The 25277-nt window shown below is 42.8% G+C and overlaps 1 protein-coding gene across 11 annotated transcripts in view; it reads left to right on the top strand.

Annotated features, from left to right (window-relative positions):
* Positions 1–15723, top strand: part of Ldb2 (LIM domain binding 2) — a 330981-nt gene extending 315258 nt beyond the window's left edge. The window contains exons 6-9 of one of the 11 annotated variants that reach the window (XM_031342160.1): positions 7425–7548; positions 8693–8844; positions 11319–11461; positions 14358–15723. In XM_031342160.1, the coding sequence (XP_031198020.1) occupies positions 7425–7548; positions 8693–8844; positions 11319–11423 (381 nt within the window). In that variant the 3' untranslated portion in view covers positions 11424–11461; positions 14358–15723. Of the gene's footprint in view, positions 1–7424; positions 7549–8692; positions 8845–11318; positions 11462–14095 lie in introns of all 11 variants that reach the window. The other 10 variants (XM_031342161.1, XM_031342162.1, XM_031342159.1 and 7 more) reach the window with 10 other exon arrangements.
* The last annotated feature ends 9554 nt before the right edge of the window (positions 15724–25277 follow it).

Below are 25277 nucleotides of genomic sequence, written 5' to 3'. Positions count from 1 at the left end.
TGGGGGAAAAAAAAAGACAGTGGTCCCCTTAAGAGCAGAATGGCAGCTGCTGTCTATCAACCCACCACTACTACTATCTTTCTCTCCTTAATAGCAGTGGCCCCCACTCTGAAGGACCCATTGGATAAGATAACGTGCATGAATAATCAATTTAAAAAACAATTGAAAAAAGGCAAAGGCTCTCCTGGTTGAAGCTTCAGATAAAAAGGGGGATATTTTGAATTTGACAACCAATCTGCCTTTAATCCTATCAGGAAATAAACTCGAATCATAATCTGATGTTTGGAATTGCATAGCTTGGAAGTCAGGGTTATTTCCTCTGCTGGCTTGTTTTTCCTTTCTGGGCAGAGAGGGTGTGGTGATGAGTGGCTGCTCGTCTGCCGCTGGTGAGCAACTGCTTGCTTTCTCTCAGCATTTTTTTTTTTTTGTAATTCCATACATTATCTTTTTCTGATAGCTTATTTAGTAATGTGTTTCCCAATTAGGAGCAACTTGATGAAGAATATTCCTTAATGACTCTCAACACCTTCTTACTAGATCTGTGTAGTCTCAGTTTCACAGGAGGAATGAGTTGGTAGAGATGAGAACTGGAGTTTGTGGAATTCAACCTTCTGTATCTATTGCTGAGTTCTCGACAGGGATGATGACCTTGGCTAGTAAAATGTCAAGTGCCTGATTAACACCCCTTGGGCTTTATTCACAGGGACCCTCAAAGTCCCGGAGAGACCCTGTGATTAGCTTCATAGAGTAGCTTACCAGCCCCAGGGTTATCATTCCTCTGCCTCAAAGGGGATATGCAAAGAGAATTCTTCAAAACACCAATGTCCATCTTTTGAGTACTGGTATTTTGTCAAGCTCTGCAACAAGAGCTTACCATGACTTTCTCAAGGCATCTTCTATGAGCACTATTTATCCCCAGTGGCAGGTGAGCAAACAGATTTACGGAGTCTAAAGTTCTTGGGAAAGAAAAGGCAGTTAGCAAATGGCAGATGTGAGGGATTTGACCCAGATGAATCTGAGTCTAAGGCCTGAAATGCCTATCTATGCTGCATGCAAGGAGCTAAACAGAGGTGGAGAAAGACTTTGGACTCTATTTCTTACAAGCACTGAAGCCATTTGTGTCCTGTTCCCACAGGTAAACAGAACACCAGTTAAGAGTTAACAGGGCAATGATGGAGCCAGACAAACACAGCCAAACCTTTCCCCTGCCCTTCAGAAGGCTCAGCTACCCTTTAACTTAGCTGCATTGAAAGAGTCACAGCCTTCATTATTAGCTCCGGATGACTTACCAGATCTGAGTCTGAATTTCCTCACCTGTAAAAGTGGGCCAAGAGGTGATCAAGGTTAATGACAAAATTAGCATGTGAAGGTACACACTCCAGGAATAGACTTAGAGCAGGCACTCTGTGTCTTTTTTTAAGTTATGACTCAACAAATATTTGAGTATGCCTATTACTGCATTAAATAAAAAGAGAAGTAAAACATGTCCTGCCACAGAGAAGAGCATGAACAAGTCCACGAGAAATTCCCAGTGGCAATGTAAATGCTGGAATTATAGAGCTTAATAAGAAGTGTCACAGAAGCAAACAAGACCCTTGCAGTGAAAATTCTCAGATACAGGTGGACTTTGAGTTGGACCTACAATGATATTAGAAGTTCAGACTAATGGGAGTCAGGTATAGTTTTCAGAGCAGAGCTAGGCTCAACAACAAACCCCTACTGGTCCACAGCAAGATAAAAGGATGTCTTCGTGGCAAATCAGCTATGTCACTAGTTGCCTTATCTCATCTGACTTTAAAAAAAACAAAAACAAAAACAAATCTTTGTCAACGAAAGAAGCAACGAATTGAGTGGTGATCTGCTTCTGCTCCTACACTGCCATGGGGACACAATGAGTCATTTGCAATCTGCCTTCTTAGACTAGCACTGTTCAGAATAAGGGTCAACATACATTCCAGAAGGGCAAGATGACATGTGGCTTTGGGTTTGTATATAATAGGAATTTGGTCCAACTGCTTGTCTCTGTTATCTGACAGACAGATACACACACACACCATATATAGTGGTGTGGATGTTAAAAAAGTGTAGGTGATTCACACTTAAGTGTTATTCAAAAAGGATAAAATTTGAATGTTGGTGGCAGATAAAGACAAGCACATGCCGACTTCAGGGTTTTGGAAGAAAGGATGGCCAGATATGGCACACAGAACATCATTTCTCAACGTCCTGTTTTGATGGCTGGATGGAAGAGAGGAAGGGATTTAGATAAGGAAAAAAGACTAAGCAGAGATGAAAGCAAGGTGTCCACCTGAATCCCTGCAAAGTCCTGGATATAAAAAATAGGTAGAAGCTAGGGAGCTGCCTCAGTGAGTAACTCCCTTGCCATACAAATGGAAAGACAGGAGTTTAAATCCCTAGAACCCACATAAAAGAACTCAATGTGGGGACAGTGAGATAAGTCAATGGGCAAATTGCTTCCAATCAAGCCTAATCACCCAGACCATAGATAATAAAAAGAGAGTACTAACCCCAACAAGTTGTCTTCTGACCTTGACACAAGTACAGTGGCTCACAACACATACACACATTAATTAAATAATTAATTAATTAATTAATTAAAAGTTGAATGCTCTTATTTTGCAATTGTGGGGGCAAGCTCATAAATCAGCTGGCATGGCATATGTAACAATCAACAACAGAGAGATCATGCTTCAAACAAAAGTGGAAGGTGAGGACCTATATCTGAGATTGTCCTCTATCACATCAGCCACAGAAAGAATACACCTGCACTCTCCCATAGACAGACAGACACACACACACACACACACACACACACATACACACACACACCATATACATACATAGCACAAAAGTGGATGTTATAAAAGTGTAAGTGATTCACACTCAGGTGTTTTTCAAAAAGGACAGGATTTGAATGTTGGTGGCAGATAAGGACAAGCACATGCCGACTTCAGGACACCAGCTTTACTGTAGCTCAAGGCCAACACCGACAAGTGCCACTTATTTGTTCAACTCTGTAGATGAACTGCAGCAGATGAGCATGTATGTGCAGCTGAAGATAATCAGAGTCCTCCGGGAGAACTATCAGATGAAAAGGGAACAAAGAGAAGGAGCACGCTGCCCACATTGGCTAGGCTCTCTGTTAATATGAAATTGCAGAAATCTTGAGAATTGCCCACGCCTCCCTACCCAGTCAGCCCACACATATGCATTTGGATCAGGCATTCTGTACCAAAGAAGCAATCAGTCACTTATTGGATGGATAGATTGATCACTTCTAAGCCCACGGGACTGTGCCTGATTTGTCGGCTACTGACAAATGACTCCTTGCTGTTAATCTGGCTCCACTATCTGACCCATCCATCCATGCATCCGTTCATTCAGCAAATACCCCTTGTCAGGATCCCAGGAAGTCAGAATAGAATAATGCACTGCAAGCCTAGCCTACAATCTCACTAAATCTGCAAAGTGGCACTTTTTGAGCACTTTGAGGATGAGCCCTGGCCTTTCTCAGGGTCCTAACTGGCCTGGGCAGCCACATATCTTGAAATGTTTAGTATTCAAGCATATTCAAGGCACAGTCTCCCCTTGGGAGAATACCAGGCAGTATTCTACAGTTCCACCGTAGGAGACAAAATTATACGACAGAACTCCGTGCATGCTGCTGCAGAGGTTGCAGATGCTACAGACATGTAGATTGTCACCTTTCTTTTCATGCACTGGGAACTTGGTGGCAGGCACAACTTTGCTATAAAATAGTTCTTCCAAGTCAATGGACTTGTATTGTTATGATGAGCTCAATCCATTAATGTGTGTGAGTGAGTGTGTGTGTGTGTGTGTGTGTGTGTGTGTGTGTGTTTGTATTTGTGTGTGGTGTGTGTATGTGTGTGTAAGTGCATACATGCACGTTTGCAACATAGGGAAAACAAGCCATTGAGGTCTGGCTCACACTATAAGAAAAAGGAATGTTTACCTAGAGTCCTATGAGACTGTGGTGGATTGTACAACTTCTAAGCCAGATTCTCAAGAGACTCTGAGCTATCAGAAAGAGCAAGAATCACAGCTCCAAGAGTTAGTTGGGTCCAACAGAAACCTACTTCCCCAGTCTTCTTCCTGATTTTATATTCCAACAGTTGCAAGGCTTTGCTGTTTTCAGAATGTGATGCCTAGCTGCTCAGGAGACCAGCTCTTATCTGAGTTAGTTCTGCCACCTACAGCACACAGCTCAGCAAAGCCACTGCATCAGCATGGCAGACAGGATGGTTCATTTGCATACATGAATAAAGGGGTGGAGCTGCCTCTCCAGCCCAGGACCTCTCCCATGTTAAGAAATGACTGTGAGGATTCTTGATTAGCACGCAAAGGTGCACTCTCCTTTGGGATGGGTTACAATGATAGAAAGATATTTTCATATTAAAGTGGAAGACAGAGATTTTAAGGATTAGCTTCTGAAAAAAAATATATTTCCCAATATCCAGAAAGGAGAGGCAATATAAAGCAAAACCCGAGTTCAAAGTTCTTATGGTAAGCGTCGCTCCCCTAATCTATGCCCTGCTTTATGTTGGTCACCCTTTCTGAGTCCAAGCAGGTCATCTTTGTTGTTTAGCCTGTCGTATAATGAAAAATAGTTTTGTCAAAAGGAAGTGATTTCCTGAGACACTTGAACTGTGAACCAAAGGTAGATTTCTTAATCTGTTTAAATCATTCCTAAGGGGACAATATGTTCTTGGAGGACAGAAGGGCACTCTCATGTTTTGTGTCCCACAGCACAAGCTTAGGTCCTGACCGCTGAGTACAAACCTCAGTGTACATGTTGATGTCAAGAAATGAAGTGTGGTGTTCACTGTGTGTGTTATGTGGCCTAACAATCATGTCCTAATACTCGCCACACTGAATGCTTGCGTGTGACACACCTTACCTCAGATTCTCACCATACAAGATAGGTATCTGTTTTCCAGATGAAATTGAAACCCAGTGCTATCCAGCTGCATATCCAAGGAGACACACCTGAAGACAGTCACACTCCATACTGAGACTTCCCAGCTTGTCCCAGCTTGACCTGTGTCTTTCATAGTCATTGGGATTGCATATAGAACAAACAGAAATGAACTTGAAAAAAAACTACTTTAAAAGCGCTCTCTCTCTCTCTCTCTCTCCCTCTCTCTCTCTCATTTCTATCTCTCTAGTTCTCTCTGTCTGCAAGACAGAGAGTGTGTGTGTATGCATTTTAAAAAATGTTTCCCAGCTCCTGAGACTTCAGAACGTTTTTCTTGCCATAGTCATGACGACACACATCTCTGAGTCTGAATGTGATTTGGCTCTGCTCTGTGGGGTGATTGGCACTCTGTTCTGCCAGTAGAGACCATAGTGGCATCATCCACAGCATGTGCTCTGTATTTCCTTTGAATCCTGCGGAGGAATCCTTATAGGAAAATGCATACATACTGCCCTCACCACATTGAAACATGGAGTTCACTGCAAGAGAATTCTGTCCCATTTGTTGATTTCTCTTTGCTGGCATTTTAGATTTCAAAGCAGACAGAAAATAAGATTGAAGATCTAGCAAGTGATTGCAGGTTGTATTAGAGGATCTACAATGTTGGATTCGTAAGGGCCAAGGAGGGAGGCTGTCTCACTTCTGTGCTGGACATCGTATGTGTCTTGCTCAGCCTTCAAAATCTTCCTTCTTCCAACAAAACTAAAACAAGTTTACAGAAGACCTTTTCATATAGTTAATGAATTTAGCAAATCTGTCATTAACAAGTAAACATTCATCCTGCTTAGATCTGGGGAGGGAACTCGGGAAGGAGGAAGAAGTGGGAAAAGAACAGACAGAAACTGAAAATATGGCAGAGTCGTGTTTTCCATTGTGACATCCAGTTCTGTAAAGGAAAGGACCTAGAACTCTCATGGGAAGCTATAGAATTATATGCAGATATGGGGTTTTAAAATGTGGATTAAGGGCCTCATGTGCACAGTCCATGGAAAGGGGCTGAGCACCTGAGTCTATTTTCAGTAGTCAGACCGAGTGGTTCTGATAGACACGCTCCTTAGACTACTTCGTGAGCCTGGAAAGGTCTTATAGTCTTCCTAAGAATTACTCCTTAAATGCGTCTGTTCACTGGGAGACAGAGGCATTCCAACCATGAACTCGTGGGAAAGAGCCTTGGAAGCAGAGGGTCATGAAGGCTGCATGAGTCTGTGAAGCATAAAGTTCTAGTTGCAACAGGAAAGCCAGCAGAATAGCACACTGCAGCTTACACAGGGAGATGTGTGGGGCAAAGGTAACACCCCTCTCTATGCCTTCAAGGATGGGCAGGCATTAGCCACAAGGAGAGGATAGCAGCCATCGAACAGAAAGTCTCTAAGGGAGATGATGAAGATGAGGGCTGATGGAAAGGGAAAGGGACAGTAAGGAAGTCAAACAGAAAGCTAAAACTTAGGGACTGCACACATGCCTCTCCTAAGGCAACCACGAATAGCACAGGGGCAGGCACATGCCAACATTTGCAACACTGTCACCCTCAAGTGTGATGGATGGCTTGTTCCAAGTCACAGACTTTGTCCTCGTAGGTAGAACATTCTCCATGCAGTAGTGTTCTGACATGTGTACACCCAAAGGAATCCAGAGAAGTCTAAGTCACCCTAAATGATTTTGTCTTTTCATTTAATTCGATCTTTGTCTTTAGACATCTTGGACCAAAGTAAAGCTGAAAAGGCAAAACAAAGGAGATGACAAGGTGACTAACCATAAAGTCTATAAATAGGTATCCCTTACATGACCTGCATGGGTAAAATAAAAATGAAAATGAGCACATGAATAAAATGCGTATAGTGCTCATCCCCTGCCTCTATGAGAATCAGCATCAAGAAGCATCACCTTATTCTGCAAAGTTTAAAAAGATGCATTTCCCTACCAGGTAACCTGCATAAACCAGCACTGAAACTCACAGCATGAGGTTATACAAATAAGAACAGCAGCCTGAAGCCAGAGCTGAAATCAGAGCCACAAGCTCCGTAGAACACAGCTTTCCTTAACCAGGGAAAGGCCTCTGAATTCATTACAGAGCTGTCTGTATTCACCAACAAGTCTGTACAGGGAAGAGTGTGTGTGTGTGTGTGTGTGTGTGTGTGTGTGTGTGTGTGTGTGTGTGTGTGTGTGTGTGTAAATCACGTTTGGCTGTAATACCATGTTATAAATGATACCACCTTAAGTGGGTATAATCAAGTATGGGTAATATTTCTTTCCCTTCAAACTTACATAGAGAAAATCAAAACCAGGAAAAGAAAAGGAAAAAAAAACCCGAACCCTTAAGCTGTCTAATGGATTCCAGCTGTTAGAATTATTATTATAATTAATATGATCAAGTAGCAGAACACTGGTGACTTTGAATTCCTTGCAGTTGTGTGTAATACTGGAGCCAATGCAGGAACTGATGTCGAGACACAAAACCTACAACCTCAGTCCCCGAGACTGCCTGAAGACCTGTCTGTTTCAGAAGTGGCAGCGGATGGTGGCCCCGCCAGGTAGACCATCGTTCCTCACTGTCTTTATAAATATGCTCTCAGAGGTTCTGAGGATGAAGGGCCATGAAAAGGAAGATGATAGTTCATTTGTCAGGAAGAATTGGCAGCTAGGAGTATTCCAACTGTGCTTTGGGATATATGTATATAAAACTTTCCAAAGGTACATTTATTATATGTATATGGATGTGCCTGCATGATACTACATTGGATATATCTCAATACAGAACAGAGACAACAAGTAGATTAATAATTCTCACTACACATTGCCATGAATCCATTTTCTCAGAAAATGGTTGTCCCATTATTCAGGTCCAAAGTATTTTTCACTATTTCTGAGTAGACCTTTTTTTTGTTTTTGTTTTTCAAGACAGGGTTTTTCTGTATAGCCCTGGCTGTCCTGGAACTCACTCTGTAGACCAGGCTGGCCTTGAACTCAGAAATCCACCTGTCTTTGTCTCCCGAGTGCTGGGATTAAAGGCATGCACCACCACTGCCCGGCTGAGTAGACCTTTCTTGAAGAAGTCTAGTTTCCCTCATTTTCTAGTTATACCATACAGAGACATCTTAAGATTATTTGTTAATAAATAGCATTTATTAAAGCTTCAATCTCACCAAGACTGTGACAACCAAGATTGTCAAGGCAGGCTGCCTTGTGACATGGATATAGTAGAGAGAGTGTTACACACAACTTTGCCAGCAACTGGCAGTGTTACAACACTTCTTTGACAAACCTTGCACCTTCTTAGAAACCTATGGGTCCTTCTTTCCTTTGTTACAAAGAAAAGAAGTAAGCCAGTTCCCAACTTTTCTACTGGTAAAACTATTCCAAATTCAATTATGAAATTGGTACCTGTAGCTTGCTTCTGAAGTACTATTAGTGAATTACAGATATATAATTAGACAGAACAATTAAATAAAAATTGTGTCATAGCTATGAGCAGAAGAAAAGAGTTTCACGCATTTTCTGCTAGAAATAAATCAACCATTTTCTTTTATTGTTATTTTTAGGTTACACAAAATGGGGACATTTTAAAGAGTTCTCTTTCAGTGTGTAAAAAAGAACGTCATTGGAGGGACAGTATGCTGGGGGTCACCTCAGACTCTTTCCCTAGAGCCCATCCTTCTTCCCTTTTCCCAATTACAGCAGAACCCACAAGACAACCGACAACCAAAAGGAGAAAACGAAAAAACTCTACAAGCAGCACGTCCAACAGCAGTGCCGGGAATACGACCAACAGCGCAGGCAGCAAGAAGAAGACCCCGGCGGCCAGCCTGAGCCTGTCCACTCAGGTACCTGTAAGTCTCTCTTTGCTCTTAGGCCTAAAAGCCTTGCCTTTCCTCTTCACCCAACTCAGTGGGGCTGGGATTCCTCTCTGAACTGAAAAGAAAGAGATAGGTTGTGGGTAGTTTGGAGGTGGGAGGAGGGGCATGGTGAGGAAAGGGTAGGATGGGCCAAGAGGTAAGAGCCTTGCCATAGTAACGTCCCTTGCAAATGAGGAATTAGGAGGGAATATTAAGAGTCCGTACTGTGATGGGACCTGAATTAAAAAACCATCAGAGTCACTGACAGGAGATATGGCACTCAAGGTTTAATTAAGGCATCACTTAACAGCATGCCTGTGGCATATTAAGGCCTCTCAGCTGCAGCCTTGGAGACCCAGTATGCCCCTGGAAACTAGTCCCCCGAGCTCTGGCCCCATACTGTAATTTGCCTAGGTCTTCCCAGCATGGGCCTCCCCTCTTTATTTAAGAGCCAGGTAATTAGCTTGCAGCCACTATAAGTATAGCTCTGTAAACTTTTGTCTGACACATCATTAGCCCATGAAGAGCCAGCCTCTGGTTTGATCTCACTTCTTTTGACCTTTGACCTCTTGCTTTTATTTATGGGCCTGGACAAAGGCTACTTGTGGGGGTTGGGGTGGTAGGGAGCATGCTGTAATGAAACTTTAAAACTGAGTGTTGAAGGTAGTATCTGAAGAGAGTAGACTGCACAGCCTTCTTCACCACTGGTTGATTCTTTTCAAACTGAACCAAAGGCCTTTCCTACTTCCAAATTCTCACTGCAGTGTTAGACTGTCACTTTCAAATACTCCTGTCCTTATAAACACCTGATGTCACCATCTGCCATGATTCCTTGTGGCTCCTCTGCCCATGCTCATGATTGTCACCAGGCATTTGACTCTGCTGAATCCTGACCCTTCCTTGACACTATGACTTCTAGACACTATGAGTTTGGAGGTACACTACTCCCCTACTCTGGCTTCCTTACCCTTTCTACCCTCTATCTCTGTCCTCACCAGCCTCTTTCTGATCCTACTTCACCTCAGTTCTCAAGAGTAAACTTTTTATCAGGAAACTCCCCACTTGCCAATGTGTCTCTCTAATCTGCCCTTCAGCCCATTTCTTATTGGTCAGTCTCTTTAGACAAAATGAACCCAGTGCTAAGGATTTCCTGAGTCTATGGAATTCTTCCTTTCTTCCACAAATTGAGGTGTGGTTTCCATCTTCACTGCATTAGAGAGACAGACAGGGATAGTAGAGCTAATAGCTACCAGACATCAAGGAAGTTATTTGAATTTTAAGACTGCTAGAAATTATTATCAAGTAATGTAACAAATTCCCAAGCAGTCCTATTTTCTGAATAGACCTTTGCACTCATCATACCTGATGATCAGAGAGGAAAGGTCAGCAGAGAGTACCTGATATCTCTGTCTTCTTAAGGCACCAAAGAATTTTACCTGTTCCTGCAGGAATATGACTGGAGAATGGGAAAAGTGGACCAATCTAAAACAAATAGACCAAAAATGTTCACACAAGTAACCCGTGTATTCCTCTAGCTCTGGGTCTAGAAACTAACATTTATTAGGTTCCTCTAACAAACAAGGAAAAAGGATGTCAGAGAATTCCAGAACCAGGGAGCTACTCAACAGTATGGATATTGAAGGAATTTAGGTCAGTTCCACTAGCTTTCTCTAAGCTCCTTCTATATGCAATTCTATGAAAAGTGCTAGCAATTCTGAGATTTAAAATTATTTCAAAAACAAGGCAAGGAGGCTTTATCATTAAGGAGCTCACTGGTTAACTTAGGCATGACCAAGAAGTTTCCTCTTTGATGCCAGATTCACAGAGCATCATGATGAGAATTCTTGACAGGTAGTGTTTGGTGGGGCATCCATTCCTGATGACTGCCAAGTGTTTAAAAGTTGAGAGTAAAAGAGTACCTCATATACTTTGACATTCCTCATCTGAGTGGAGTTATTTCAATTTTAACAAACATGGTTTTCTATTCCATGATCCTCTTTTCCTCTGAGCCAACAAGCGCTTTCGAATAGAGGATTGCTGCTTTGGGAAATTTTCATGAGTGTGGACTTTATGTGAGCAAGGCATCACTAAATAGAAAGATGAATGTCCCTGTACTATGCATCTTAAGGTATTTACATTAAACAGAACTTGCTGATGACCAAGAGAAGCAAGGAAGAGAAGCAAGCTACGCAAATGTAGACTCCTAAGTGTCAAGTTCAATGGATTTTAAATAATAGTGACCATAGCTTTTTATATTTTACTGAATCAGAATCATCTTACTGTTTGAAAAGAAATGATCTGCAGGCATCAGATGCCTGACCAATGACTACAGTCCTGGCCTGCATAGATTCTGCAACAACAGTGTGTGTGTGTGTGTGTGTGTGTGTGTGTGTGTGTGTGTGTGCGCAAGTGTGTGTGGCCAGGACTAGGATTTAATCCTTGGATTCTGCTTCTCACTTCATGAGCAGGGGCTAGGAGCCATCCCGAACTGCAGCCTCAACCCTGGGAGGGATGGAGACCTGTGTCATTCAACAGCAGTGACCCCTTCTGGCCAATTTAAGGAGAAGCATTGAGGGGCCCTGAAAGGAGTCACTTCCAGTCCTCCTCAGAGGTTGGTGGTCCTTGCACGGGGGATTAGTGAGAAGATGTGAAATGGGAAAAAGTACCTCTAAGCTCCCAGCTCAGGAGCAGAGGTCAGCCTCATGGGAAACAAGGGCATGTGGGCTACTCTCAGATGTATTCCCATGCCCCTAAGTGGCTCACAAAGGATGGAGATGGGAAGTAAATTCATTCTCACTACTGAACTGGGATTTCCAGGACATGGGGGTGGGGACTTGCATCTCACATCCCATGGCTAGCAGCAGCCTGGGCTATACAACAGATCTATATTTAATTTGCATGAAGATAACAAACAGAGATAGTCAGAGCAAAGCATCCCTGCCCTTTTGTAAAGGTGTGAAAGGAACCAAATAGAAATGTTCCTCTAACTCTGTAAGTGGCCTCAAGTATTAGCATGCACATAAAGTTTAAAGTTCTTAGGGTTCTTATAGCTAGCCCCCTATCAATCAACTAAGTCATGTATGTGCGCACATACACACACACACACACACACACAGAATTGTGTTTCTAATTAAAATATAACCAATAAAGCCAATATAAATAGCATCTCTCTTAAACGTATAGCAGAGCTGTCCTCCACATATTACAAGCCTCCACCAGAGCCCCACGAGAGTGATGCAAACCACTACATGCCTATCGTTTTTCTTGCATGGATGTTGTTTTCTAATGCAGAGAACACATCTGCAGTGCTGGGGACTTTCCTTGTCAAGTCACACTTAATTTGACTACTTCTGACATCTCTCCTCTGCTTTTCAAACCACCCTTCACTTCTCCATCCTCTTTCAGCTTCTCTCGATGGCCTTGGAATCACTGTACTAACACAGACCCACATGGTTGGTTCGATGGCCTGCCTCCTGCTAGCTGACACTCAATGCATGTTCACCAAAGCCCGCCCCCCAAGCGAGTTCATTAACCAGAATGCCAGAATGCTGTGTAGAGCCAGTCTTCCCTTCCCTACTCTTTCTACCTCCTTCTGTTCATTCACCATAAACTAAGCCTTCTAATTGCCTGTACCTAAGAGTCACTTTTTATCCTCAATCCAGTGAGTGAGATGGTGGCCTCTCGGCTAACTGAATAATCTTCACAAGTCTGTGTGGTGTCTACAGCCCATCTAAAATCACCCACTCCCTCTTCCCCCTCAGAAAGACCGTGTCTATTTTGCATCTCATCTTAAGAGTCCTCGTGAGGATTCTTACATGTCGGTGTCATTTCTGGCTCTTTGTTGCCTAGTAAACACTCTCTCGGAAGCGTCAGTTTAGTATGTGTCCAGTACCCTTACTAGTACCTTTATTGCTAAGTTAGCAAAGCTCACATTTTATACATTTACTCCATCTGGGCCATTTTCCCTTAAAACCACTTTTACCAGTTCACGAGAATGACTAGTCAGAAAACGTAATGTTGGGACCTGTTTATCATCTCATCCAAATACAGATGGGGGCAGGGAAGGTCTAATTGAAACAAAGGTTTTCATCCCAGAATAGACCAGGTGGGAATTAACCCAGGGTCTGTTCCGTGGACCCCTTCATACTTCTAGTTCGTATTTAATTGGTATTCCTGTTGCTCTCTTCTCCAGACAGTAGGGAAAACTCCCCAGGGTTTTAAAAAAATGCCCAGTGGTTAAACATTCACTGTGAAGGGCTGCACACACCTACCCCTCCAATGCAGCTGTCCTAGCAAGTCTTCCCCACGCCCATTCCTAAAGGCTGAGAACAATTCACCCACTTCAAGCCCTGAACCTTTAAGTTAATGCTGCTGAGATTCTACTCAGAAAAATCTATCTGACAGATAGCCTGTCCCACACCTGGGTCATCCCTAGATAGTGTTCCCTTTGAACAGGGAAGCTGGAGCTCTGTCTCATGTGTATCCCTACCCTGACTCCGGGCCTGGGCTTTTCCAGCTGTGGCTTCTACTGGAGCTCTCAGCTACAGTAGGTGGCTTTCGGGTTTGCATGGAAGGACAATTTGTACTTAAAAGAGTGATCACTTGGATTCTTCTTTGCATGCCCCCATCCCTGATGACTACCAGCTCCATTGGAGTAATTATAATTAGCTTGCTCTTCATCTTTCTTTTATGGTACCAGCTGGATGGACTGGTTCTCTTTACTGCCCAGATTGGTAGCAGGGTTGCCTGTGTGGAGATAGGTGACAGGCACCATGAAATAACAGATGGTAAATTCAGGGCTTGTTGGCAATCAGCAGGTTTTTGCTAATGACTTAATTAGCTATGCAAATTGTCAAATCAGTGTGAACATTGTTTTTATCGAAAACTTTACCTAAATTAATTACCATAATTAAGTAGCAGAATGTCAAGGATATTGGCTGCATAAAAGGACCTGGCAGAGTAGAGAAGAGAGGGATTCTGTCTTCAATTAAAGTGTATATCATCCTGGGGACAGAGTAAATATTATTTGGAATGAGTTGTGTGGGTATTGCAGAATGGTACCTTACCTACCGGTGTATAAGCTCTCTGCAAGTTGACAGGGCCACTCACAAACCCTCACTGGAGGTGGCAATTTTTGGAAGTATTGCCAAAATGGTTCCATAGTCCTCTCAAAAGTGCCCCGGGTCAGCAAGTTCAAAGCGTGGATTTTTTTAATTTTGAAAAATCCATTTTTTTATTTCTGCAGATTGCTAGCATTGCTCGTTCTCCGGTGTCAGGCTGCGCACTAAGGACATAAACTCGCGTGGTTGTTACACATCAGGAGGCGATGTTTATTTCCTGTAGAAATCCAATATGCGTCTCGGCCCCCCCGACATTGAGACTTGACCCTGTTGTGCAGCGCACAGAGTGTGTCTGTCCTAGGTCCCCCAAGCTCCTCCCACTGTTGTTTTAAGCTGAGCTTCTCTCCCCTAAGGTTTCCCTGTAATAATGTCAGCTGCTGTTCACAGGATGTGATGGTGGTAGGAGAGCCAACTCTGATGGGAGGTGAGTTTGGGGACGAGGACGAAAGGCTAATCACTAGATTAGAAAACACGCAGTATGATGCGGCCAACGGCATGGACGACGAAGAAGACTTCAACAATTCACCTGCCCTGGGGAACAACAGCCCGTGGAACAGTAAACCTCCCGCCACGCAAGAGACCAAATCAGAAAACCCCCCACCCCAGGCTTCCCAGTAAGATGGGTCACTGGCACCTGATTCCGCTGTCCATAGGCCTGTGGGGTAGAATTCCAGTTGCAAATCTCTACTATCAGGAGAGAAAAAGAGATGAAATTTAAAACACACAAGCAAAACATTCCCATGCAAACATCTATTTCTAAACATAATGACCTGATTTTATTTCTTGCAATTTTTCCCCTTTTTAATTGAGAGGATCGTTCAAATGAGCCTCCGTGGCCTCTCCTTGGAGGCCTTCACAAGAAATATAGACACTGACCCTGACGGTAATTAGAAGCAGCAGAGAGAGGCTCGCGCACGTCCTGGCACGGTCTTACCTCCCTCCCGTGTTGAACTTCCTGTCCAGGCACCCTACGAAGGCCATGCTGTCCAAACGTGCTCAGGATGTCAGTAACATGCCGACCCCAACTACAGATGACTTTTTAATATTGTAAAATATTTTCTGCTTTTTGACTTGCATTTGAGAGTTTCTTGTTTCAGTAAAAAAAGAAAAGAAAAGAAAAATATCCGTTTTGGGAAAGTAATTTAAACGTACTGCCCCCGCCGTCTCCACTTTCCATTGGTTTCCATGTGGCAAGATCCCTAAGAAAACACAGCTAGGCGACTTTCTAGCAAACTGAAGCTAATTGGCTCTTGAATCTGAGTTGTTTCAATTTATGCCAAGTACTAAAACAAGGAATCATCAAAGATATATGGGTAGATTTTATTATGTACACGAAGACAAATGGACCCTGAGAAATGTATGCATTTGTAAACTTGATGTGGGTCCGAATATTTTCAAGCCATGTAATCCATTAATTTTGTGGGAAGCTTATTAAATCTGAAACTTTTTATTTCTTCTTATTTTAATTGTATCTTAGTTGACTGAGTTTTGGTGGGATTTTTTTATGCTATATTTCCTGTGTAATATTTTGTAAATCCTTCACCTGTTTCTTTTATGGGGACTTTTCTTTTGGGGCAAGTTCAGTGTATTTATGTGAAACTTTATAAGAGAACTAATTTTTCCATTTGCATATTAATATGTTCCTCTATACATGTAAAGACACAGTGACTCCGTGTGTCATAAAACAGCTGTATTTTATGTATGCTTTACTGGTAAGTGTGCCAATAATAAACTGTGTTAATGACCAAAGTAAGTGAATCTCTGGCTGTTGGTGTGCGTACCTGTGAATCCATCTGCTCACAATGATAAGAAGTGTCAAGACTGGATTTAATATCCAGACTCTAAATGGAGTGATAATACCCGTGGAAAGCAGGCTCACTGCCCACCAACTTCTCTGAGACAGAATCCACTCACAGGTAGCAAGTCACATAAACGGGGCAGGAGAGCTAGCCCTGCCCCTTACTAGCTATGGCAATGGGAAGCTAGCTGGGACAGTGCTAGAGAGCAGGCAGGCTGGCCACCTCAGCTACCAGCCAGGCCCAGATCCAGAACTTTTGAGTTGGCCCACACCAACATCTACACCATCTGTAAACTGCTAGAGCACTTGAAGGGGCCAGCTCTACAGAACCAAAGCTGCAGGATCTCCATGACACAGGGTAACAGGATATCTGAGAAGAGTTCCAGTGCTGATTCAATATTGATAGTGTAGCAGAAGCCAAAGGCCTCAAACCAGACTAATGACTTACTGCAGTGAACATTTGCAAGTAAAATTGGTTGGACAAAGGGTATACTGCGTGACATATTGTGACAAAGAAACTACAGCTGCCGTAATGTGATGGGTTTGGTTTTGTTTTAATTTAATTTTAATTATTTTCTTGGAGGGGGGGTTGCAAAGGCAGAGGGCAGATACAAAGGGATGGAGAGATTGGGGTGTATGATGTGAAATTCATAAAGAATTAATAAAAAAATTTTTAAAGATGGATTTTCAAGGTTCTTTTGAAAGTCAACCATTTCCTAGCTTTAATAATGTGTATATTACTTAATAAAGATGACACTGAAAAAATGGATTGGTAACCTTCAAAATGATAGCCTCAGACTCATGCCAAACGATCTTCCTAGACTCAGGAATGCTGCCTAGGACAGGCAGGGTATTGACTGTCTATGCCTCTGACAGATCCTGAAAAGTATGCTCCTGCCCCTAGTCTACATCCTGTGTCACTGGAGACACTGGGCCAAAGAGCAGACGGCTATCATTATCTATTTTGTCTTGCTATAACAAAATAACTACAGCCTGGATGATTTATAAAGAGAAGACATTTTCTTATCAACACTGAGGCTCAGAAGTCTGACACTAAAGTGTCATTGTCTGGCAAGGGTCTTCCTGTGTCACCCCAAGGCAGGTGGGGTCAGTGGATGAAGAGGAAGGAGGCGATAGAAGTCACTCTGTGAGAATCTCACTCCCAGGATGACTAACCCACTCCTGTGATAATGTCACATACATAATTCATAGGAGCAGAACTCAAATGATAGTTACTTTTTAAAATTTTTTTATTATTTTTTACTTATGAAAATTTACATCCCCCTCACTGGCCCCTCTGTGTCACCCCCTTCCACAATCCTTCCCTCATCCCCTCCACCCTTCTCTAAGCAGGCACTCCCTCCAAGGTATCCCCCCACCCTGACACTTTAAATTTCTACAAGGGTAGGCAGGCATTTCCTCTCTCACAGAGGCCAGACATGGCAGCCCAGCTAGAAGAACATATCCCACAAGCAGGCAACAGCTTTTGTGGTGGCCCTCACGCCAGGTGTTTGGGACTTCCATGAAGACCAAGCTGCACATCTGTTACATATGTGTGGGGAGGCCTAGGTCCCATGTATGTACTTTGGTTGGTGATTCAGACTCTGAGAGCCCCAAGGGTCCATGTTAGTTGATTCTGTTCATCTTCCTGTGGCATTCCTATTCCCTCAGTGCCCACAATTATTCTTCCTACAATTATTCATCCACTGTTCGTCTGTGAGTATCTGCATCTGTCTGAGTCAGCTGCTGGGTGGAGCCTCTCAGAGGACAGCCATGCTAGGCCCCTGTCTGCAAGCATAACAGAGTATCATTAATAGTGTCAGAGATTGGTGCTTGCCCTTGGGATGGGCCTCAAGTTGGAGCAGTTATTGGTTGGCCATTCTCTTAGTCTCTGCTCCATCTCCCATGCCTGCACTTATTGTAGACAGGATAAATTTTGGGTTGAAAGTCTTATGGATGCATTGATATTCCTATCACTCCACTAGGGTTCCTGCATGGCTACAGGAGGTGGCCTTCTCAGGTTCTATATCCCCAATGTTGTGACTCACCCCCACTGATTCTTGAGCACCTACCTTATCCCAGGTCTCTGTCTTATCCTGGAGATGCCCCCTATCTAGCCACCCCCATCAGTTGCAGATTTCCATTCATTTTCATGACCATATGGCCATCTCTCCTGTCTCTCCCCTCACCTGATCCTGAACTCCCCCATTCCACTCCGCATTCCCTCTCCCTACCAGATCCCTCCCTCCATCTGCCTCTTTTGACTATTTTATTCTCCCCTTCTAAGTTGTCACTTATTTTTAACATCATATATTTTTTATTCTTTGAGAATGTCAATATATTTGATCCTTGGGAAGAGTTTACCCCCAATAACTCCCAGGTCCACTCCCTTAACTTGCCACCCCCTCCCAATTCAATGTCCTCCCTTTTCACTTTAGTAACCCAGTAAATCCTATATTGGTGCTGCCCATATATTCCTGAGTGTGGGTTCATCCACTGAAGTGTGAGGCCAGATCCTTAAAAACCTGACCCTCTCGTCCCTAGAAGCTGTGAACTGCCACTACCTCCTCAGGTAGGGGTGAGGGTTCCTGTGCACCTCCCTGCTTCCTGCTAGAATGACTTGTTCCATTTTGTGCAGGCAACCACAGTGGCTGTGAGTTTGTGAGTGTAGCTAACCTTGTCACGTCTTAAAGGCACTGCCTCCCAACTCTACTTCACTAGTGATTAAGCTTCTAATATGTGGAGTTGGGGAGATATGTTGAAACCACAGTACAGGGCACCTTGTTGCTGAAGCAGTAGACTGGGACAGAGCATGAAGCCTCCAGCGTCTCTCTGTTAGCTCCGAGAGCTGTGTTTCTAACACCTTCTACAGTAACTCCTCAGATCTCTGGGTGAGAAGTAGGACAGGCAGAGGCTATAAAGGCAAAAGAAACCTATCCACTGTGGGTTTTGCCATAGATACATTACGCCTGCTCTGCTGAACTCCATGCTAAGGACATCCTGGGAACTCAGGGACCCATCCACACTCATCAGCAAGTGGACAGGCAATGAATGGGTCACCTAGAGAACTCACAGACCCTACAGGCACAGCTCCTTAGTTACTCCAAACACTAATCATAAATATTAATGGCCCTATGTCTCTCAGACACTTTTTAAAATCTTCATATATTGAGTATAGAAAATTCACTCAAATACTGTTTGTGTTTAAGGAAATCCCTCACATTTTTCCACTTTATGCCAATAAGGAGGAGAGAAGAGCTATTTGCATTTGTTAAGCAAGTTTGATACACTCGTGCTAGACAATTTAAGTTTCTTATCTCAGCACATTTTGGAATTCAAGAAGAATCTAAAAGAGAATAGTTAGGCTTCCAAGAAGGTGAGTTTGAGGCTGGAATTTGGAGACATGGGATTTGCAGTGTGGGGTGGAGGGGTTGTAAGGAGACCAACCACTAAAGGAGTGGGAAATACAAGCTGACCAAGGAAATAGCACCAAGGAAAGCTGTGAACCTCTGGTCTATGTCATGGGCCATTCCTTGAGAGGAGAATCTTGGTGAATAATCCTTACAGAGTGACTCATCTTGTGCCAGAAGCCAACTTTTGTACACCTCTATCAATCCATCATTGGCTGGGGACCATGCCCAGGGGAAGTGAGGGTGCTGGGATCTTCAAGACAAGATGGCTTCCACCAGTTGAAGGCAAATCTGTGTGTGGCAAGACTCAGAACATCTTGAGTTTTATGGAGGATATCTGGGCAGACACATAGTCTTTTGGATGAGCTGGCCATGTTGGTATGCACCATAGGTAACAGGTAAGATATGAGTCTGGATGTTCCTAAGCCATAAATCTTGGATGTTTTTCTAGAATGCTACATTGTTTTGCTATAACATGAGCCATAAGTACATCAGCAAAAAAGCCAAAAACAAATACCCAAAACCATCTAGGCATGTCTGTTTTATTGATACCCCATTGGTGAGTTGCTGAGAGACTTGTTCCTCCCCACTGCCTTACCATTTTAGGTTTTGATTCTTCGGTTCTTGAAAGTTATTTATTTGTGCACTCTTTGCACATACCTTTAACTCTTATTCTAGTTATGTATGGTTGCCTAGCAAGTCCATCCACAACTTAGTGAATCAACAGAATTATTTATTCTGACACTTTACTCCTTGGAGAAGAGGCCTCTGCTAAGAAGTTTACACTTAGAGTGTCAGGTACCTCCTGTAGCCAGAGTCATCAATGGCTTGTCTAGAATAGGCATCCACAACGGAGTACTCACAGTGCTGGGACCAGATAGTGGCTCAGCCAGAGTGCTGGCTTTTTATAGTCTCTCCACAGGACAGGACTGACCTGGAGCATATAGAAGGAGAAAACCAATTTCAATTTCCAGTGGGCCCGAGAGAATAGGCAGAGGTTTTGGGTTTCTCTGGGTGACCTGGTTGACCTGGATGGACCAAAAGAATTTGGGGTTCCAACGAAGGTTACAGATCTTAAGTCAGGGAATGGTTGTCACATCAGAGAAGCCACTCATTGATCTATCGGGAAAAAAAAAAAACCCTCCTTGGAGTATTTTGACATTCACTTCAACTAAGTCTTGAGACTGCCCACTCACTCTCCCACTTCAAGACTGTTTCTCCAACCAACAGAACTGACAGAAACACGTAGGGACACACAGACAGGCAGAAATAATGACAACAAGCTGTGACCACCACCTATATTGAAACCAGGGGATCTGGTGGCATCTCACGTGGATCCTGATACTGCAATTAGGGACACTTACAGCCTTCTCTAAGTGTCCTGTGCAAAAGGCACCACACACAGACTCAGCTATTGAGGTAACAGGTCCAGGCAACTTTCTGTAGTTTTCCATTTACCCTCATGGTGGTGGTGTCAGAAGCCTCTGCATGGGAAAAGTTCCTTGGGTACTAGATTGTCTCAGACTGAGCCCCTCTAAGACCTGTCCTCCCTCAATATTAGCAGGAGATCTGAATCTCCAAGTGCCCCAGTGTCTCAGCCTCCAGAGACCTCATCAGGGACTCCAGAATGTTATGGGGTAACTCTACCAGAGAATATATGCAGACACTCTTAAAGCCAATAGAAAGTCTGTATTGCTGGTTGGTGACTGTATGGGGAATTTGCCTAAATCATTCAGCCCCAAGACGCCTCACTATCCTTTGTCTTTTATGCACACACGCACACATGCACAAACACAAACATCCTGGTTGACAAACTTTAGCTAGTAATAACAAGAGAGAAGCTAAACTATAAAAGCCAAAAAGGAAGGTTAGTATTTTTGAGACTTTCCTGGATCCTGGAACTATGGACCAGGTCTTTGATGGATTAAGTCTTTGTTCCCATTATGGCAGGTGTTTGGGTCTACGTGCTGGGTCCTAGGTCAATCAGCAGGTATGGGGACCTGTTGCAATCCCACCTCCCTGACTTACCAATATTTCAATGAATAACATTCCAGCCTTTCTTCTTGGCTCAAATGAATAACAATACTGACCAGGTATAAAATTAACAATCAAATGCCCTGTGCTTTGTATTACATAATACTATGTGTCAGCTCATTAAGAATTCTTTCAATACACAGGTTCAGGTTCAGTTTCTATATACTTCTTCACTCATGGAATACACTGTTGTTTATTAATCCATTATTTGTAATTTGTCAACTACCCTTTTAATATCCCATTAGAATAATTATACAGTCACTAATAAGTTGCTAACAGTTTTTCCACCAAACAGCTTAAAAAATACTCTTGTATCTGATGTCCACACCCTGACTTCCTTATAAATTCTTTTTGGATAAAGAATGAGTAACATGCAGCAAAACACAGAAAATTAAAGTTATAGGAGCTTAGAGGTGCGGGGTTCTTAAGCAATATTCCTAAAGTTCTCCTGTGCTTTGTATCTCATTCTGTCTTCCCCAAACCAGGAAGAAGGCCAATGTTTTCTTGACAAAGTTCAGAGAGGTAAAACTACTTTCCCAAGGTCAGGCAGGTAGAAAACATCAGTGTCAAGCTTGAACCAGTGCAGGGGAAATTCTGATGCTCTGTCAGCTATGCTAAGCTCTAGGAAAATGCTGCAGTAAAGGCAAGCACATGGTAGAGTGCTTCTAGAAAAGATTTCATGGGGTGGGTGGAAGAATCACATACTGACACTCACACACAGTGGAGGCTCTGCTTGCTTACCTGAACTTAGTGTCTGTACTCACCTGTTCTCCATCAGTAGCATCATGGTGGTATTTGAGACCCCAAAGGAGTTTGAGTATTGCAGAAAAACTAATAACAACCATGTGGTTGGTGTTTAAATGGACATGTTTTACAAACTTGATGCTGAGAAGTTGTAACATGACACTGAAATGTTATTAAAACTATAAATTAAGAGAATTGAGGAGACTCTCCCAAAGGTCCCATTTCCCATCCCCATTTCTTGTTGGTTTCTGATCATTCTAGAATTTCACCCCCCTGGATAGGGAAAATGTCCTCCCTTCTCCTCCCCTCTCCTCCCTTCTCCCTCCCTCCACTCTCCTCCCCCATCTCTCTTGCTAACCCTCACAGAATCTTCTGAAAATGCCTCTTGCTCAGTCAAGCACCCTTCTTCCTGATAAAGTGTACTGTGTCAGCCCCCATACACACACAAACACACACACACACACCACATCACCCAGGCACACACAAGTAATCATAATTAAAATTTAATAGAAATATAAACAAAGTTTTTAACCACTTAACACTTCAAAATATTCAACTAAGTAACTATCACAACAGTGAAAAAATAATATGTATACACTGGTTGAAAAAAATAAAGTCATTATTCATAAAACTGATAGATTGTTTTTCCATTCTTTTTTTTTTCTGTGTATTGATATCTTAGTCAGACAGCCTTATGGATTTCCAATTATTTTTGATAGTTTCTTCTTCCACTTCCCTGAGCTATTTTTAAACACTGTGTAACCAGCTGCCCCATAAACACTGATCATCCTTTTTCCTTCCTTGGACACACTTTTGTTTTCATTTCTTTGTTCAATGCCCTGGCCAGTGTTTATGCTGTGCTGAGTGGTGGTGGCCACAGCACACTGCGAATCGCCCCTGGCTGTAATGACAGGGCTCTCACTGTCTCCTCCTTTAGCATGATGTCAATTCTGTTAGCGTGCTAAGTCTTCTAATGTTTTATATGTAATTACCAGTGGGAATTAAATTTCAGCAAATGCCACTTAGTCCACTAAACAGATAATCAAATGCACCTTTTCCTTGTCTACTGTTAACAAGGAATGATTCTGTTGACTCAGTCTCTAATGCTATCTGGCTTGTGTCTACTTGGTCACCATTAATTAGTTAACATTTTTAACACTGACAACAAATCTTCATTTTTAAAAGTACAAAATCTATATGGACAGAACAACACAATTTACTAAGATATAAGAGAAACGAGGCAGAGGCAGGATCTTCCATACATGCAGAGAAACCAGACGTATGATTAAGTCCAGCTTCTCTCTCTATGCAGTTCTAATTTTTTTGGACGCCACATTATTTCTCATTGACCTTGTGTATCATATGAGTATTATAATTCCTATCCCATACATTTATCTTAAATTAAATTAATGGGCCTGCAAGATAGCTCAGCAGGTAATGATATCCGCTGTCTAGTCTGACAACCCGAGCTCAACCTCCAGGTCCCACACAGTAGAAGTTAGGTGGTAGGGGTCAGATCCCCAGAAGGTAACCAGACATGGACAAGTGAGTCTACGTAGATTAACATTAATCTTTTCAGGTAAACGCTTGAGCAGCCCTCCTGCTTCCTCTCCTTCTCTATGACGAAGATTTGATGGGCTTTTCTCTGCCAGAGGGAACTAACTGTTAAGTGAGATTTTTACAAGAGTGTACCTAGGAAGAGCCAATCAACTTTCCTGTCTTTTTCCAGATTTTCTAATCCCCTGTAAGAGCTCAGAGCAGCCAACTCCAAGGGAGAAAGGAACCCATCCCACTTTCAAACACTCTGCTCTCAGATACCTTCCCCCTCCCACTGGAGGGTGTCTTGGTTTGTTTTGCTCTGTGTGTGTGTGTGTGTGTGTGTGTGTGCTTTCATGGCTTTCAATGTCAATAGTGCTAAAATCTCACTTTTCCTGCCTTTTGTTTTTGTTTTTGTTTTTGTTTTTTTCGAGACAGGGTTTCTCTGTGTAGCCCTGGCTATCCTGGAACTCACTCTGTAGACCAGGCTGGCCTCGAACTCAGAAACTGGCCTGCCTCTGCCTCCCAAGTGCTGGGATTAAAGGCGTGTGCCACCACTGCCCGGCTTTTTTATCAAAGGAGAAAAATAATCTGTTCAGACAATTCCAGAGACCATCACTCTGACTATCACAAGGGCTGAGCAAATTTCATCCAAGTGATCTTCTGATCACCACGTTTAACACACACACGCACACACACACACACACACATGCAATAAAAAATAAAAATAATTAAATTATATAATATTTCTTGTACATCTTTGGAAAACAAAATTATTCCATGAACATCAGCTACTATATTAGGTTTCTATGGAGATATGTATTCATCTTAGATTAAAATGTCAGTCAAACTTTCAGAGAAGCTTTAGCCATGGTGATACAGAGCATGGGCGACATAAATTAGCATGGCGTGCTAGAACCTACCAGCTGTTGCTTACTCCTGCCACAGCACTGGCTACAGCCAGCCAGGCATGATGGGCTGGCTCACCACTATCACAGAAATATGGCACTCAGCACCACCGTTAAAGCCCAGTAGGACCCAGTCCCAGTTTCATTAAAACCACACCTTCTTAAAATGTGGACCACAACCTCGTGACTGAATGTGGGAGATACGAAAATCTGAGGAAGAGTAAAGGGCAACCAAAAATTAATTCAAAATCAAAAGTGCGATGAAGCTGGTGCTCGTCACCGCACTCCCCCAGGTTCGCGTGGACTCCATCGCAGGCTTGGAGCTGAGCACACTGCACATGCGCTCTGTGTTGTGCTCAGTGTGAGATCACTGAGTGCCTCCCGAAGCACCTCGGTTACGAACTGCAGTGTTTGTACAACCTTCTGCTCTAGAGAAATGTAATGGTTTAAATACAGGAAACCATGGCTTTTGATAGTCTGCTACCTTCGTTCCATACTGCGTAAATGTTAAGAAAGGACACCTTTGGGTTTGTCTTAGAATGTTTGACTTTTACTCCAGCGTCTGTTTGATTTACTGACTTGAATTTCACAAAGAATCATTCCCAGGTGTCTGTTCTTGGGATTAGAAAAGTTCCCAGCAATGTCTGCATTGGCCCTAAACTTACTTCTTTCATTTTGTCTTATGTATTTAGGCGAAGCAACCCTCTGAACGTTGACAAAAATTAAATGGAAAAGTCAATCTACTCTGAAAGATACTAAAGATTTTCTGTGTCCTGCAGGCTCATAGATTAAACCAAAGTTTACTTCTTTGTGTAAAAATAAGTACCATCTACCTCCTTAGGAAGGAAACTTTTATCAAATATTAAGATGTATATCA

Source organism: Mastomys coucha, unplaced genomic scaffold, assembly GCF_008632895.1.
Source record: "Mastomys coucha isolate ucsf_1 unplaced genomic scaffold, UCSF_Mcou_1 pScaffold22, whole genome shotgun sequence".
In the NCBI taxonomy this organism is placed as follows: Eukaryota; Metazoa; Chordata; class Mammalia; order Rodentia; family Muridae; genus Mastomys; species Mastomys coucha.
Note: the sequence above shows the minus strand (reverse complement) of the source record. Positions and strands in the feature narration are given on the sequence as shown.